Source organism: Penicillium soppii, assembly GCF_028829465.1.
Source record: "Penicillium soppii strain IBT 18220 chromosome Unknown utg000004l, whole genome shotgun sequence".
Taxonomy (NCBI): domain Eukaryota; kingdom Fungi; phylum Ascomycota; class Eurotiomycetes; order Eurotiales; family Aspergillaceae; genus Penicillium; species Penicillium soppii.
The window spans coordinates 3,943,189-3,955,904 of NW_026643234.1; the positions used below are offsets into that span (position 1 = coordinate 3,943,189).

At 49.8% G+C, this 12,716-nt stretch overlaps 7 protein-coding genes across 7 annotated transcripts; 4 read left to right on the plus strand and 3 right to left on the minus strand.

The window, feature by feature from the left end:
- Positions 1 to 106: 106 nt before the first annotated feature.
- N7529_004909 (rRNA-processing protein RRP17) lies at positions 107 to 824 on the minus strand (the record flags this gene model as incomplete). Its single annotated transcript, XM_057240436.1, has 2 exons — positions 107 to 583; positions 630 to 824. 2 exons carry the CDS (start codon positions 822 to 824, stop codon positions 107 to 109), a joined length of 672 nt encoding a protein of 223 aa, XP_057099731.1.
- Positions 825 to 1,021: 197 nt separating this feature from the next.
- N7529_004910 (Ac45/VOA1 transmembrane domain-containing protein) lies at positions 1,022 to 2,123 on the plus strand (the record flags this gene model as incomplete). Its single annotated transcript, XM_057240437.1, has 5 exons — positions 1,022 to 1,116; positions 1,172 to 1,470; positions 1,538 to 1,642; positions 1,691 to 1,930; positions 1,984 to 2,123. 5 exons carry the CDS (start codon positions 1,022 to 1,024, stop codon positions 2,121 to 2,123), a joined length of 879 nt encoding a protein of 292 aa, XP_057099732.1.
- A 603-nt stretch (positions 2,124 to 2,726) lies between these two features.
- On the plus strand, positions 2,727 to 3,827 carry N7529_004911 (uncharacterized protein; the record flags this gene model as incomplete). Its single annotated transcript, XM_057240438.1, has 1 exon — positions 2,727 to 3,827. One exon carries the CDS (start codon positions 2,727 to 2,729, stop codon positions 3,825 to 3,827), a length of 1,101 nt encoding a protein of 366 aa, XP_057099733.1.
- Positions 3,828 to 4,362: 535 nt separating this feature from the next.
- On the minus strand, positions 4,363 to 6,555 carry N7529_004912 (uncharacterized protein; the record flags this gene model as incomplete). Its single annotated transcript, XM_057240439.1, has 4 exons — positions 4,363 to 4,583; positions 4,641 to 5,549; positions 5,609 to 6,188; positions 6,244 to 6,555. 4 exons carry the CDS (start codon positions 6,553 to 6,555, stop codon positions 4,363 to 4,365), a joined length of 2,022 nt encoding a protein of 673 aa, XP_057099734.1.
- An 832-nt stretch (positions 6,556 to 7,387) lies between these two features.
- Positions 7,388 to 9,039, plus strand: N7529_004913 (fungal specific transcription factor domain-containing protein; the record flags this gene model as incomplete). Its single annotated transcript, XM_057240440.1, has 2 exons — positions 7,388 to 8,142; positions 8,193 to 9,039. The coding sequence occupies 2 exons, from the start codon at positions 7,388 to 7,390 to the stop codon at positions 9,037 to 9,039; spliced, it is 1,602 nt and encodes a 533-aa protein (XP_057099735.1).
- A 518-nt stretch (positions 9,040 to 9,557) lies between these two features.
- Positions 9,558 to 11,434, minus strand: N7529_004914 (PEX28-32 family peroxisomal membrane protein; the record flags this gene model as incomplete). The annotated part of the gene is made up of 3 exons (XM_057240441.1): positions 9,558 to 10,109; positions 10,158 to 11,371; positions 11,422 to 11,434. 3 exons carry the CDS (start codon positions 11,432 to 11,434, stop codon positions 9,558 to 9,560), a joined length of 1,779 nt encoding a protein of 592 aa, XP_057099736.1.
- A 419-nt stretch (positions 11,435 to 11,853) lies between these two features.
- N7529_004915 (import motor complex subunit PAM16) lies at positions 11,854 to 12,316 on the plus strand (the record flags this gene model as incomplete). Its single annotated transcript, XM_057240442.1, has 2 exons — positions 11,854 to 11,856; positions 11,912 to 12,316. The coding sequence occupies 2 exons, from the start codon at positions 11,854 to 11,856 to the stop codon at positions 12,314 to 12,316; spliced, it is 408 nt and encodes a 135-aa protein (XP_057099737.1).
- Positions 12,317 to 12,716: the final 400 nt, after the last annotated feature.

Sequence of the window (12,716 nt, forward strand, 5' to 3'; positions counted from 1 at the left end):
TCAGTTCCTTTGGCATGATGTAAAACGCCTGTGCTCCGTAAAATTGATTAACAAACCACGGCTGAAAATGTCGAGCATATGCACATGTGATGTCGTATCTTTTTGTTCAAGTCTCTTTATCCTTGCGTGCCTTCGCCTTCTTGGATTTGACGTTGCGCTGCTTGCGCATTGTTTCTCTGCGCACATCCTTGCTCTCGTAGCGGAAATTCCTCTTCTTCTTCCTAGCTGCCTCTGAGGCTGCACTCCGGGGCTTTCTCTTCTTGGCAGTCTTTGTGTCGGCGTCTTTCGTCTCAGTCGGCTTCTGCTCTTTTTCTTCGGTGTCGGTATCATATTCATGTGCAGATTTAAGCAGACCTTCACGGGATGCATCCATCTCTTCGACAGTGACTGTCGTGTATTTGTCTTCGTCGATATACTCGGCTTCATAATCCACTGCTGGAGGTTCTTCAATTCCATTCCAGTCATCTTCATCCTCCTCCTCCTTCTCATCGCTGATATCGCCAGCATCTTCTTTCATACGCTGAAGTACTTTCGAATGCTCATCCATTGCTTGTTCGAAATCTTTTTTGCGCTCCTCGCGAATCTAGACAAATTAGTAGATTTCTTTGGACAAGCGTGAAATGTCTTACCTTTGCTCTCATGGCTCTCTTGTCCTCTTTGTATTGCTTTGCGGCATTCTCTTGCGCTTGCTTGGCGCGCTGCACCTTGCGCTTGTGAAATCCAGTCAACCATTCCTGACGACTTTCGGGGTCGAAATTGATCTCCTCCACTTTGGGGGCAGCGACAACCTTGCGCTTTTTCAGGTTTTTCATATTGTGGCCCATGATGACGAGAGTAATCGAATTTCAAATCGTATTTATAGTCCAGAACCGAGGTTCTATGTAGGTTGTGTCAAAACTGCGCGGAGAAAAAAAAGTTGCTGCGAAAGCTCAGGCGGGCCGGGGTTCTCGACCGCCTCCGAGGCCAACTCGGACACCTCCCGCTGCCAACATCATCAACCTAAGCCATCACGACAAATACAATGCATCTAAGCAGGTTTGGGCTGGTTGCCTTTGGGGCAGCTACTGTAAATGCTTTCAGAGATACTTCGCCATTCTTCCTTGCTTCAACCTCTGAGTATGCTCAAATGCACCACGTTTCAAGCTGCAGCAACTAACCACTCCTCCCTTAGGGTCTTGACGAACTCCGCCTACATCCAAACAGGAGCCTCTGTGCTTGAAAATCTCTCCTCCTCCCTCAGTACTTGTCCTTCAGATTACTATGTCGTCGTTTACCAGCCTGGTGTGCATAGCTCCGACTTCTCGACGCGCAAGTCGGCACCCCGCTTGGGTGCGAAGATGCTCGGGAAGGACAGCTCGATCCGTTCTAAGATGAGCGTGGATGAAGTCGCTGGATTGGTGGAACCAAAGGAAATCAAGAGCCTTCTGGAGAAGAAGTGTAACGCTCAGATTACTACCATCGATGGATCCTGTGAGTCGTTCTTGGTGGCAATGAGCTTGATAAACCAAACAAGAGTCACAGAGCTAACATTCTGAAGCCGGATCATACCCTTCGACACTTGAGAAGGGCCCCCGAATCCTCGATGTTCAATTCCCCATGCTATCGCTGGACTCGAACCGCGCGCAGCAGCTTTCTGAGTTCGGTATGTAGACAAGGCACTGTTGTATGACATCGTTACTGACTCGCCCAGATGGCTTCCTTGCCGATGTCGTTGATCGCATTCCATCTACCTCAAAGTATACCATTCTCTACATCACTTCCCCCAGGGAGTTCCCTGAGACAGATTCGGTTATCTACGAAAGTTCGGGAGATTCGTACCAGGACTCACTTCACATGGAAATGAGACGTGACTACTCTGCGTCTGGCAGCGCTTCGGGCTCGTCAACCAGGTCAACATCTCTCTTTGAAGAATACCAGTTTTTCACTCCAGGTTCGTATCCACTTCTCCATCCATTTCTGTTCGCCGTACTTACTTCTTTGCAGGCATCTTCATGGGCCTCATGGCTACATTCCTGTTCCTCGCCATCTTGTATCTTGGTATCGGTGCCCTGAGCAGTCTCCAGGTCCCCTATGCTGCATTCGAGAAGGATACCTCGGCCGCTGTGCAAAAGAAGCAGCAGTAATTGTGTAGCACTTTGTTGGAGTGGGGTTTGAAACACACCTCCATTGCCGCAATTTGATTTCTCTTTGGGCTCAGGGGCAATCTTTCGTATTTATATGTATGATACATCATATTTTCCCAATTGTCTAAACGTTAGCCTGTTCATTGTAAACGTAATCCTTGCTTCTTTTTTTGGATAGCTGTCAGGTGACAGCCCAAGTACTGCCTGAGGCTGTTTCTCCTTTAGCGTTGGCGTCTTTTCGGCTTCTCTTCAATTCTCGCTTACGCTCGAAGGACCTTTGATTTGCAATATTCTCAGACGTTCTTTTTCCTCACTTGAAAGCCAGTCCCTCGTTTGTTATTGGAGAGATTTCTCAAGCCTCATCTCATACGGAATTCTGGTAGATCTGTGGCCTCCAGCCTTACGTACAGTACCAGCCAGTCTTCGATGGGAGAGGCGAATGACAGTCGTTTTTAAAATCAGCATCAAGTATCTTGGAATTGCATAGGTTTCATTGACCGGACAGGCATCAAAAATCCACCTATCTCTCGCTGTCGTGGTGATCGACGCCTACTCCGAAAGACCCGCACCTTGTGGAGCAGATCAATTGTTTACCGCGGCAATATGCGAGTCTTGCCGCAAGGGCTGGGAAGATCCCAGCCGTCATTTATTCTTTTGATCCTTCTGGTCATTGCTATCGCTGCTCAAGTGTCTGCTATACCTGCAGATGATACATCAACCGATACCGATGCCGCTAAGACCACCGATGACCCTCAAAGCACCTCTAGCGTGAGCGAGACCACTGCAACAACCACCACCTCTGCATCCACTTCCAAATCAACGTCGAGCACTACCACCAGCACCTCCTCAACGTCTACAAGCACAACTATGGATACAACCACCACCACCACTACCTCATCATCGTCATCCTCCTCGACCTCCACAACGTCTGATAGCAGTACAACCACATCATCGGTCTCCACGACAACGACTTCATCTACATCCTCATCCTCCACAACCGCCGCTGCCATTGTAACAATACCCCCAACTGCCAATGCCCCATACATGCAAGAAAGCAATGCTCCAGAAGGAACAGTCTTCATCGCCGTCGGCGCCGCCTTAGGCCTAATCGGTCTGACCCTACTCGCCTGGCGGGCAATGGTCGCATGGTCTGTCAACCGCTCCGTCCGCCGCGCAGCCATGCTGCACGCCTCAGAGAACAAACGTCTCCTCCGCGGCAGCAGAAAGAAGCGCTCAACCCCATACTCCGCAGCGCCAGCCGCAGACGTTTCTCTCGACAAACTCGGCGCTGCCACCCGCGCAAGCTACAAGCCCCGCGTCTCAAGCGCGAACAGTGGTCTTTTCTTCTCGCCCACTGCCGGTGGCCCGACTGGCTCGCACGCCAGTCTGAACGCTACTAGCAGTACAGGCAACCGTGGTTCGACTTACTTGCCTGCTGGCTACTATGCTGCTGCCGGTAGTTCCAACCCTGCTCCAGGCGAACTCCCGTACTCGCCTACCGCTGGCCTCTCGTCACCTTCGCTGCCCCCTACCGGTGTTTACCATGATCCGCATCAACGTCAGTCGTACGTGGGCGCTTCGACTAGCTCGCTGAATCTGAACCAGGCTCCTCAGGGCCGTGCGCCAAGCGCATACCTAGAGGACTTGTTTGAGAATCATGCGCCGCCTCGTAACTCGGACTCGGGGCGGAGGGAGCGCGGCTAATGTGGGGTCAACATGCCTCATGAGATGACGGAACGATACAGCGAGTCTTTTAATCTTGGATCTACTTCGATGTATTCTGGTTTTTCTGCGATCTGCTCTGTATTCATTTCTCATGTGAATTTTCATTTCGGTTCTTGATCTAACTCGGCGTTACATAAATGCTCTCGCATGTAGTGATCTTCTACTTCATTTCTCTGCGCATTATTATCATTATTCTCTTGTCAATACGTGAAATCAATTCTACTGAGCATTTTAGCAATACAAGCTGCAAAGATTGTTATACCGTTCGCATAGTTCAAACCGTACACATGCACAAAGCCACTCTCATACAAGTAGAAAATAGATGATCAAAAGTCGTGACATCGAGGAAGGGGATCATGGTTATCATTGAATCCTGCCAACATGTCTAACACAAATAAATATTCTCAAGTTAATTTCTCTGTACAGGACACAGCTTCTGAATCCAGAAGAATACATACGGCGGACGGGGCATGGGGTATCACAACACCAAAGGAAGCAGCTAGTCAACACATTTCTACAGCTTCGGCTTGCTATCAGCAGACGCGGATCCAGCACAGCACGCAGCACGCTTTTCCTCGGGATGCAGGGAGGATTTGTTGAATAGCTGGGAAGATTGCGGGACGTCAAGAGCCGGGTTCTTGTTGAAGAAGCCATCGGGCTTCAGCATGACGCTGATACGCTCCATCGGCATGACCGGGAAGTCTTCAATGCGGGGGTTGTGGGTAAGACCGAAGGCTGGTATCAATATTAGCAACATTGAATGTATCATTAAGATGGAAACAAGAAACTTACTGTGCCATAAGACGACATCTTCGTTCTCTGTGTTATCCTTGCGCTGCACCCAAGTCTCGACGCCCTCTGCGCGTCGGCTCTGGTTCGTGAACTCGCCTGCAGCATACAGCTCATCATCCTGGTATTTGGTGACCCAGATGGGCTTGGTAGCAAATTCGGCACGGCGGAAGCCCGGGGCGTTCTTGCTGACCAGCAGCATCTGGCTGGGGGCTGCCATGAGCTTGTATGCAACGGGCTTGTAGGTGATTGGGTTGGTGACGTTGTCGTTGCGGATCTTGAAGACACGGTGGCGGTCTACACTAGTGTTGGCTGTGCCTGCTGTGCGCATTACCGTGGGCTCGGAGATATAGCCTACGAGGTGAGGGTTGCTCTCATCTTCCGGCATAGGAACGCTGTCCTCATAGTAAATGGTGTTCTTGAATCCATCAATAGCAGGGTCGATGCGCAGTGAGAACATGTGTTGGTGGAAAGGAGCCATAACACCCGGCCCGACATTAGTGCCCCAAGGAACAGTTTGTCCGTTCTCGTTGTCGAATGGCACAGTGGAAAGAATACCGGTAGCACGGACTTCCAATTCGACATTAGCGGCCTGGTCGAAGATGTAATTGAAGATATATTCGTAGTTGGCCACGGTGCAAATCATCTGCAGAACCAGCTGGCGGTTGCGCACCACGGTTGCAGCACCAGTCCGATAGTTCGTGTGCTTATGTTGTAAACCGTTATCTTGTTCGTGCATGCAAATCACGTTCTTTAACTGCAGCGGGTTGCCCTTGCAATCGTTGCGGTATCCGTCAAAGTACTTGATATGACCGAGGCAGTCACATCCAAGCGCGAGCTGATTGGCGTTCATGCCGAATCCAGTATCACCGACATCGAATGCCTGCTTGCGGTGGTAAGGAGCTCGGGGATCTATACTCATGTTAGCTAGATGTTCCCAACCGGAGGCTATCACCCTAGATCCCACTAACCTCCGTAAGGAACAGTCATTTCCGAGACAGCCAATCGATAGAACAGGTTCCGGTTATCATAAGTGACGTTATAGATGACCAAGCCTTCACGAGCATTGAAACCAACCCTGAAGCGCCACTTCTGCCAGTAAACGGAGTTTCCATCTACTGAGTATGAAGGGCCCTCTGGCTGCTGCACGATATAAGGCTTGAGATCAGTACGAACAGGCTCATCCAAGAGGCCGTGGGCATATTGAACCGTCTTGACGGCCTTCCAGGGCTGGGTAGCGGTGGTCTCGAAATCAGCCCCACCGGGGAGATAATCCATACGAATCAGTTCGTGGGTAAGGCCATCGAACACCGGTGAGAATTTGCAAGGAAGAGAGTAGTGGTTGTTTTGAGGGTGATCGACTTCAACCATATACATAAAGCATTGAAAGAGGCGTCGGTCTTCGGTGTCGTTATCTGTGCCATACATCCAAGGGTCGTTGCAGACTGTCACGCCCGCGGGCAATTGCAACTTTTCGATCTCGGCCAGCACTGCAGGGTGCTTCATGCACATCTCTTCAATTGCAGCAATTTCATCAATATCGACGGGGCCCTTTCGATCGAATGTCAGTGGATGTTGAATTCGCCGGGATGGAAGTTGTGCTTACTTGGACCTCCTTTGGGAGCTCTTTGGCATAGACGATGGAGCGTCTGTCGGCATTCAGAATAGCCTTGTAAAATGCGCCGGTGTCCAGACGGTGGAAGAGGACATAAAGCAGACGGGCTGGGGGTGGGGGCAGTGGCCGTCGTAGGCGCTCTGCTTCAATGTATGCGATAACATCTTTCTTGATAGGTTCGTTGACATCAATGCGCTTGTAACGCAGAGATACACCGGGGAAAGTCGCCTCGAGGATCTTAACGGCGAGCTTAATCTCCTCGGGTGTGATAGGGTCGAACGGGTGAGGGCCGTGGGTCACCATTCTGGTAGTGTGGAGTGCGACAATTGGAGTAATTGGATGTTGGGTATACTAGGGGTATACTACTACACAATCCCTGCAAGAAGTCAAGGCGAAGAAATAGAATGGGTAAAAGGAATATTGAAAGAGAAGAATGACTGAGTTCCAATGGCTGTACTTAAGTATCTTTTGCAAATCGGTATCTTATCGCCGCTAGGACTTCCCCGATTAGGACGAGTGGGGTGGTTGGAGAAGGGCAGCCCTGGAGAAGTCTTGGCCCCGGACAATTCGACAGGAACCTGAATACATGAAGGCAATTAAAGAAGGACCATTTGTCTATGCATCATTTCTAATTTGGAATTGTTCACCGTAAATTACCTGCCTATAATCTGAGTGGAAATAGCGATATTTCTCATACAAAATGTAGTATACCTACAAAATAGTGTAGATTCATAGTGAGTGGAGAGCCCTACAGCGTGAGGTTATCCTAGTTGGGTTTAGCGCTCTCTTATATCCCCAGTCCCCAGTTAGTCACTTCATACTTTTCATCCGCAAAACTTGACTGGATTCAGACATTATTTGCGATAAGCATGCAGTCACTAGGACCGATCCAATCTCTATACTATCTTGTTCTTCCCTGACGTAATGAACGCTGGGGAATCGAAGAAGGGTAGGACACGGCAGTCTGGCACACCGTGGACTCGTTCGGGATGTTTAACATGCAAGAAAAGACGCAAGGCCTGTGATAAAACAAAACCGAGGTGTGTGCATAAAACTGGACTTAGTGTTTTTAACTAACCAAGTCAGTTGCAATAATTGTCTCAAGCAAGGCCGAACGTGCGAGGGCTATGGCTCAATGTGGGTAGAGCCACTGGGCCCTTCAGCGCAAGTCTTCTCAAAGTTTGAGGCCCCAAAGCGTCGGAGACTGAGTAAATCCTCCGAATTCCCTTCGCCTACGCCCTCGCCATCCTCAGATGCATGGATTGATATCCATCCATCTTCGGGACCGGTGACACCATGGAGCTGGTCAACTCTATCATCTCCCCGCGAGTATAGAACCATCACCTCGGGATTTAGCCCCGTTATGGATGCAGATGAACCCAGTCCCACGGATATTGATATGTGCATCTCTGGCGCAGTAATCCCACAACCTCAAGGATATATCAGTCATCTCTCAACCCATGAGACCCACTACCTCCAGTACCATATGGAGCAGGGATCTCGGCTACTAGCAAACCTGGAGAGCGAGGACAATCCGCTGCGGTCCATTTTGATTCCGAGGGCGATGTCGTCACCTCTATTGATGAAAGCCGTGTGCGCTGTCTCCGCTCTGCATCTAGCAAACCGTTCCCACGGCTTCGGTGCACATAACGCCGCAGTCAACTACTACAGCGGGACTCTAAATGGCCTCCGATCAGCACTTGGAAAGTGTTCAACGGAAGTTTTTCCCGACGATGCTCTACTGGCTGTGGGGTTACTGTGCAAATATGAGATCGTACGCGGCAGCGTCAAGCAATGGGTTGTTCATCTGAATGCATTGCAACGTCTGATCGTTTCTCGCGGAGGGTTTGCATCGATGGATCGAGACGCAGCTGAATTCTTGCGTGGGCTGTACGTGTAACAATATACGGAGAATGACAGCAGATTCTAACGAATTGCAGATTCGTCTATGCTTACCAGATGGCCCGAATCAGCAACCACAACCGCATCACCTCCGCAGATATCTGCGTCGATAGCAACATTGGTATTCCCAAGTTGGACATATACATCGGATATACGGAAGAGCTCCTCGAGCTCTGTGCACGTATTGCAGAGCTTCCTTCGTTGAAGAACGACACCTTGGCTCTCCGCCTCACCGTTGCATCCATGTACGTCTTTTGCTCACTGCCAAGCTTTAATTTATTCCATCCCACTAACCCACCCAGAAATGAATCCCTGCTGGTCTGGTCTCACACCTCAACGCCCTACATAATCCCGCAAGGCACATCCCCGGCCACGCTAACCCGGCTACAACTCGTCGCCGAGTGTTTTCGCGACGCGGGCTTCACCTATCTCCACTCGATCATGGAACGCATCAGCAGAGACCATCCAGATACCACTCTAATGAGTCCCAGCACTGATCTTCCACCGCAACCGCCATTTTCAACGCATGATTGGCTTCCTCTTATTTCCACGCCAAAACAACTTGCCGTGCATCGCTGTCTTGCGCGTGTTGAAACCTTTCCGCTGGATGACCACTGCGAGTACTCGGCGCTCACGTTTCCATTATTTATCTCGGGATGTGAGAGTGAGAATGTAGCCGATAGAGACGTGGTACTTGGGTCTCTGGGCAAATTGCAGGACAATTTCGGTATTGGAAATGTTCGGCGTGCGAAGGAACTGTTGGGGATCTTGTGGGCGAGGCGGGATGCCGACGCCGGATTGTATGGGGCTGTTGGTGTGGATCGAAAAAAGATGCATTGGTTGGATATTGTCGAAGAATTGGGATGGGAATTAATTCTTGCGTGAGTTAATTAGGGCTTCGCGTCGTGTTTTCTGTCCACTGTACCTGGGTACTTGTACAGTGGGTTTCTTGCTGTATACATATTCCACTTCCATTTTGTATTTGTATTTGGGGTTTCTCAAAGCTGGGATGATTCATGCATGGTACACGAGAACGAGAGCAGTGTAAGTTTGAAAACATCATGACGGGACTAGAAACATATGTATGAATAGAAACCCATAACAAGAGTGGGTAGTTCCTATGCCAAATCGTCGAAAAACCGAATGAAAGCCATCATGTGATTAGAAAATATGTAATCAAGTTTTAGGTAAATTATTGTGTTTCTACATACTTGTTTCTAGGCGAGTCAGGTGGGCTATTAGAGAAATATCTAATTCGGCGTCCGCACTCTCACCGCGTCAAGTACAGAAAGGACGGTGATACGAATATTGGGTAATCGAATTCAATGCCCAGCAAAGATATATAGCGAAAAGCAAGCCCGGAAAACAATCAGCTTTATAAATGGGTGAAGGACACATCAAGTTCAGCTCAACCCCATGTTAACCTCATCGCTGAGCCCCCATTCCCTTTCCGCTCTCTCCGTCCCACCAGCAGCCCGAGTAGACCAGCGATCAAGATGATCATGCGAATTTGCCATTTCCTTCTCGCGCAAACTGGCACTGTCACTGGTTGCCACGCTTCCTTCGCGAGCATGAGGTGGCTTGCGGGAGTTTTGAATGCTAATCGGCCGCGAAGGGCCTGGTCCATCGGTTGGAATGTTTGAGCCCGAGGTGCGACCACTATCTGTTGGAGATGCGACGTTGGCTGAATCCTTTTCTTTGTCCTTGCTATTGCTAAACCAGCGACGACGGCGGGATTTCGAGGCCGTGGACGGGGTAACGCTCTTCGTGTCGGCGTCGTCGTCATTATCCTGTTCTTTCTCCTTTTCCAGGGCTTGGGTGAGCCCGGATATTGTTTCTTCAGAGGAATTTTCAGTACCTGCAGGTGACAGCTCGACTAGTTCGGCGTCTCGGTACCACTTGCGTCGGCGGGTATAACGGTCCCATCCATCTTGTCCGCGGCGTCCGTCGTTCCACTAAAATTGGTTAGAGATACCCTTGGTGAGGAGCGAGGAGGAACCAACCTTGTTGTCATAGTAGATCCAACCTTCGCCGGTCGATCCCCCTTTCGAGTCTGACTTTCCGTTGAAGTTATCTGCTCCTTCGACACGCCATTCGCTGCCTTCCACCCAACGCCATTTGGCGTCTCCAGTTCGGACATCGGGTAGTTCGAAAGAGTCTTTGGGTGCGACGATGTTCATATGCTCGTCTGTCCAAGCAGCACGTTCCGACGGGAACAACGAGTAAGTCCATCCAATGCCTAACCAACGACGCTGGTTTTCATAGACAACAAACGTAAATCGAACACCCGCATTTGTCCCGCGCCGCCGAGTCGAGATGTTCAGACCTTGACTCTGGCCCTTGGCCTGGGCTTGGGCCTTCTGTGGACTGACTGGGGTATCGGCGACTGAAAGGCCTGTGGCGACGGCACACAGTCGACGCACGGCCCTTGACCGCCATAGAATGACCCGCGAGACCCTGGCAGGTCGGGAATGATAGGTGAGGGCGATGGTGCCAACGGCCATGACAATACGGCGCGTGGTGATTAAATAGAAAGGAGGTAGGGTCAGACCGATCCATACTGGAGTGACTAAGAGAATTCGGATGAAGAGAGCTGTCAACGCAGGTTTGGTAGTTGCTGATGTGGCGGTACGTTGCGTTGACAGGAAGTCAGTAAGGTCGAGCAGTGGCTCGAGAAGGATGTTGCATCTGGTGGTGAAGATGCGAAGAGTTTCAACAATCTCGTCGAGGCTTTTTTGATGACGGAGGGAACTATCTGGTGCGATCTTGGTCTTGTGTTTTTCACCTGTTGAGGTAGTCGATGATAGGGGCGAGTAGCGGCGGCCATACATGCCGAGGATCAAAGTGATCACGACCAGGATCGGGCCTGCCCAGAGAATGATGGCATCGCTATACAGCACGATGGTCCAAAATGTAGCCACCAATAAAAAGCTCTGCCATGGGTCTCCGGAAGTCCATGTGAGAAGACCGGCAAGTTTGTTCAGAGGGAGGAGGAATGGGTGTGAGTAGGCCAGGGCCCGAGTGATGGCTGGTGGTGTAGCCACCAGTAGAGGTGATTTGCGATGCACGATGACACTGGAGCGTTGGCGCGAGGTCAGGGCCGAGCCGGTTATCGTCGACGGGGAGAAAGCAGCTACCGTCGGCGGTTGTGAATCCGGCTGGCCATGATCCTGTGCGTGAGATGGGGGTGACATGGAATCTATCCACGGAAGATCGTCTGCTTTCCATCAGTGAACTATTGGAAAATTGGTGATAAATAATACATACCGAGAGCGGCCATCCAATTATGGACATAATTTAGAGAGAATGATCAGCTCATTCTGGGGGAAATGAGGGTTTATACGAATTAATGAATTGAATATGGGAAACTGTTCGGTCAAACGAACTCCCCGCAGATCTTCAGGCTTTGGGCATGTGACTCTCGGTAACGAGTTGCGTGTGATATTGAAGTCATTTAACTCTTTTTTAATTTGTAGAAGTAAATGTAGTAGATCAAAATGGACTTGAAAGTATTGTAAGTATTAATATGAATACATATGTATCAAGTACAAAGTACTTTATAAGCACTATTCAAGTATTGTCATATTGTTGTTCTCTATACATTTGTAGCTCCCCGACGCTAAAACCCGCAGCCGAAATTTTCCCCTTCTCTTCCTCTCTTCACCTCCGATATCGTGACGTCCACGGCACTTCCACAAAATGGTATGGTCTATCTATCCTTTGAATTTCAAATTGACTAATTTTTTAATGTATTCAGGCTCATCGCATTGTCTCTCAAGTCGTCGTGACCGGAGCCCGAGTCTTCGGCCGCGCTTTTGCCGAAGCCTACAAGCAAGCCCAGGCATCTGGCAAATACAAAGGCCAACAAAGTGCCTCCGGAAATCCCGTCACTTCCTCCAAACTGAGCATCGATGAAGCGTGCAAGATCCTCAATGTCAAGCCCCCGGCGAGCGGCGAACAAACCCTGGAGGATGTCATGAGCCGATTCAAGAAACTGTTCGACATCAACAATCCCGAAAAAGGCGGCAGTTTCTACCTGCAAAGTAAAATTCTGCGCGCACGCGAGCGACTAGAGATGGAATTCCGCGAGGCCGAGCGCAAACTCGCGCACGACAAGGAATTGAAGGAAGGCTGGAACCCCAAGGTCTACAAGGATAAATGAAGATCGTGATTGCTGTTCCAGTCTTCATTCTCGAGCACATCACGCTTCCGACTGAAGTCTTTCCATTGGCTTCGTTCCTTTGATCTGCTCAGTTCTCTTGTTTTGGCATAGCATGGCGTTTGGGTTATTGTTGGAGAAAGACGCTTGGTTTTCCTAGATTGGGGTCTTTCTCTCTGATCTTTCTTGGTGGCTCCGAATCCTCGGATATCATTCCCTGGAGATGGAAATCATCCCTCCATCTCTGATTCCCATTGACCTCTCGGTCTGTGTATATCATCTTCGATGCGCGTCTCCGTTGACACCCTTCTCCACTCTTCCCCGGAAAGGATATATGTACAATAGCCACATACTTGCATTCACTTCTGTAATGTTCAATTTAGACTTATATTTGGGCTGTCAG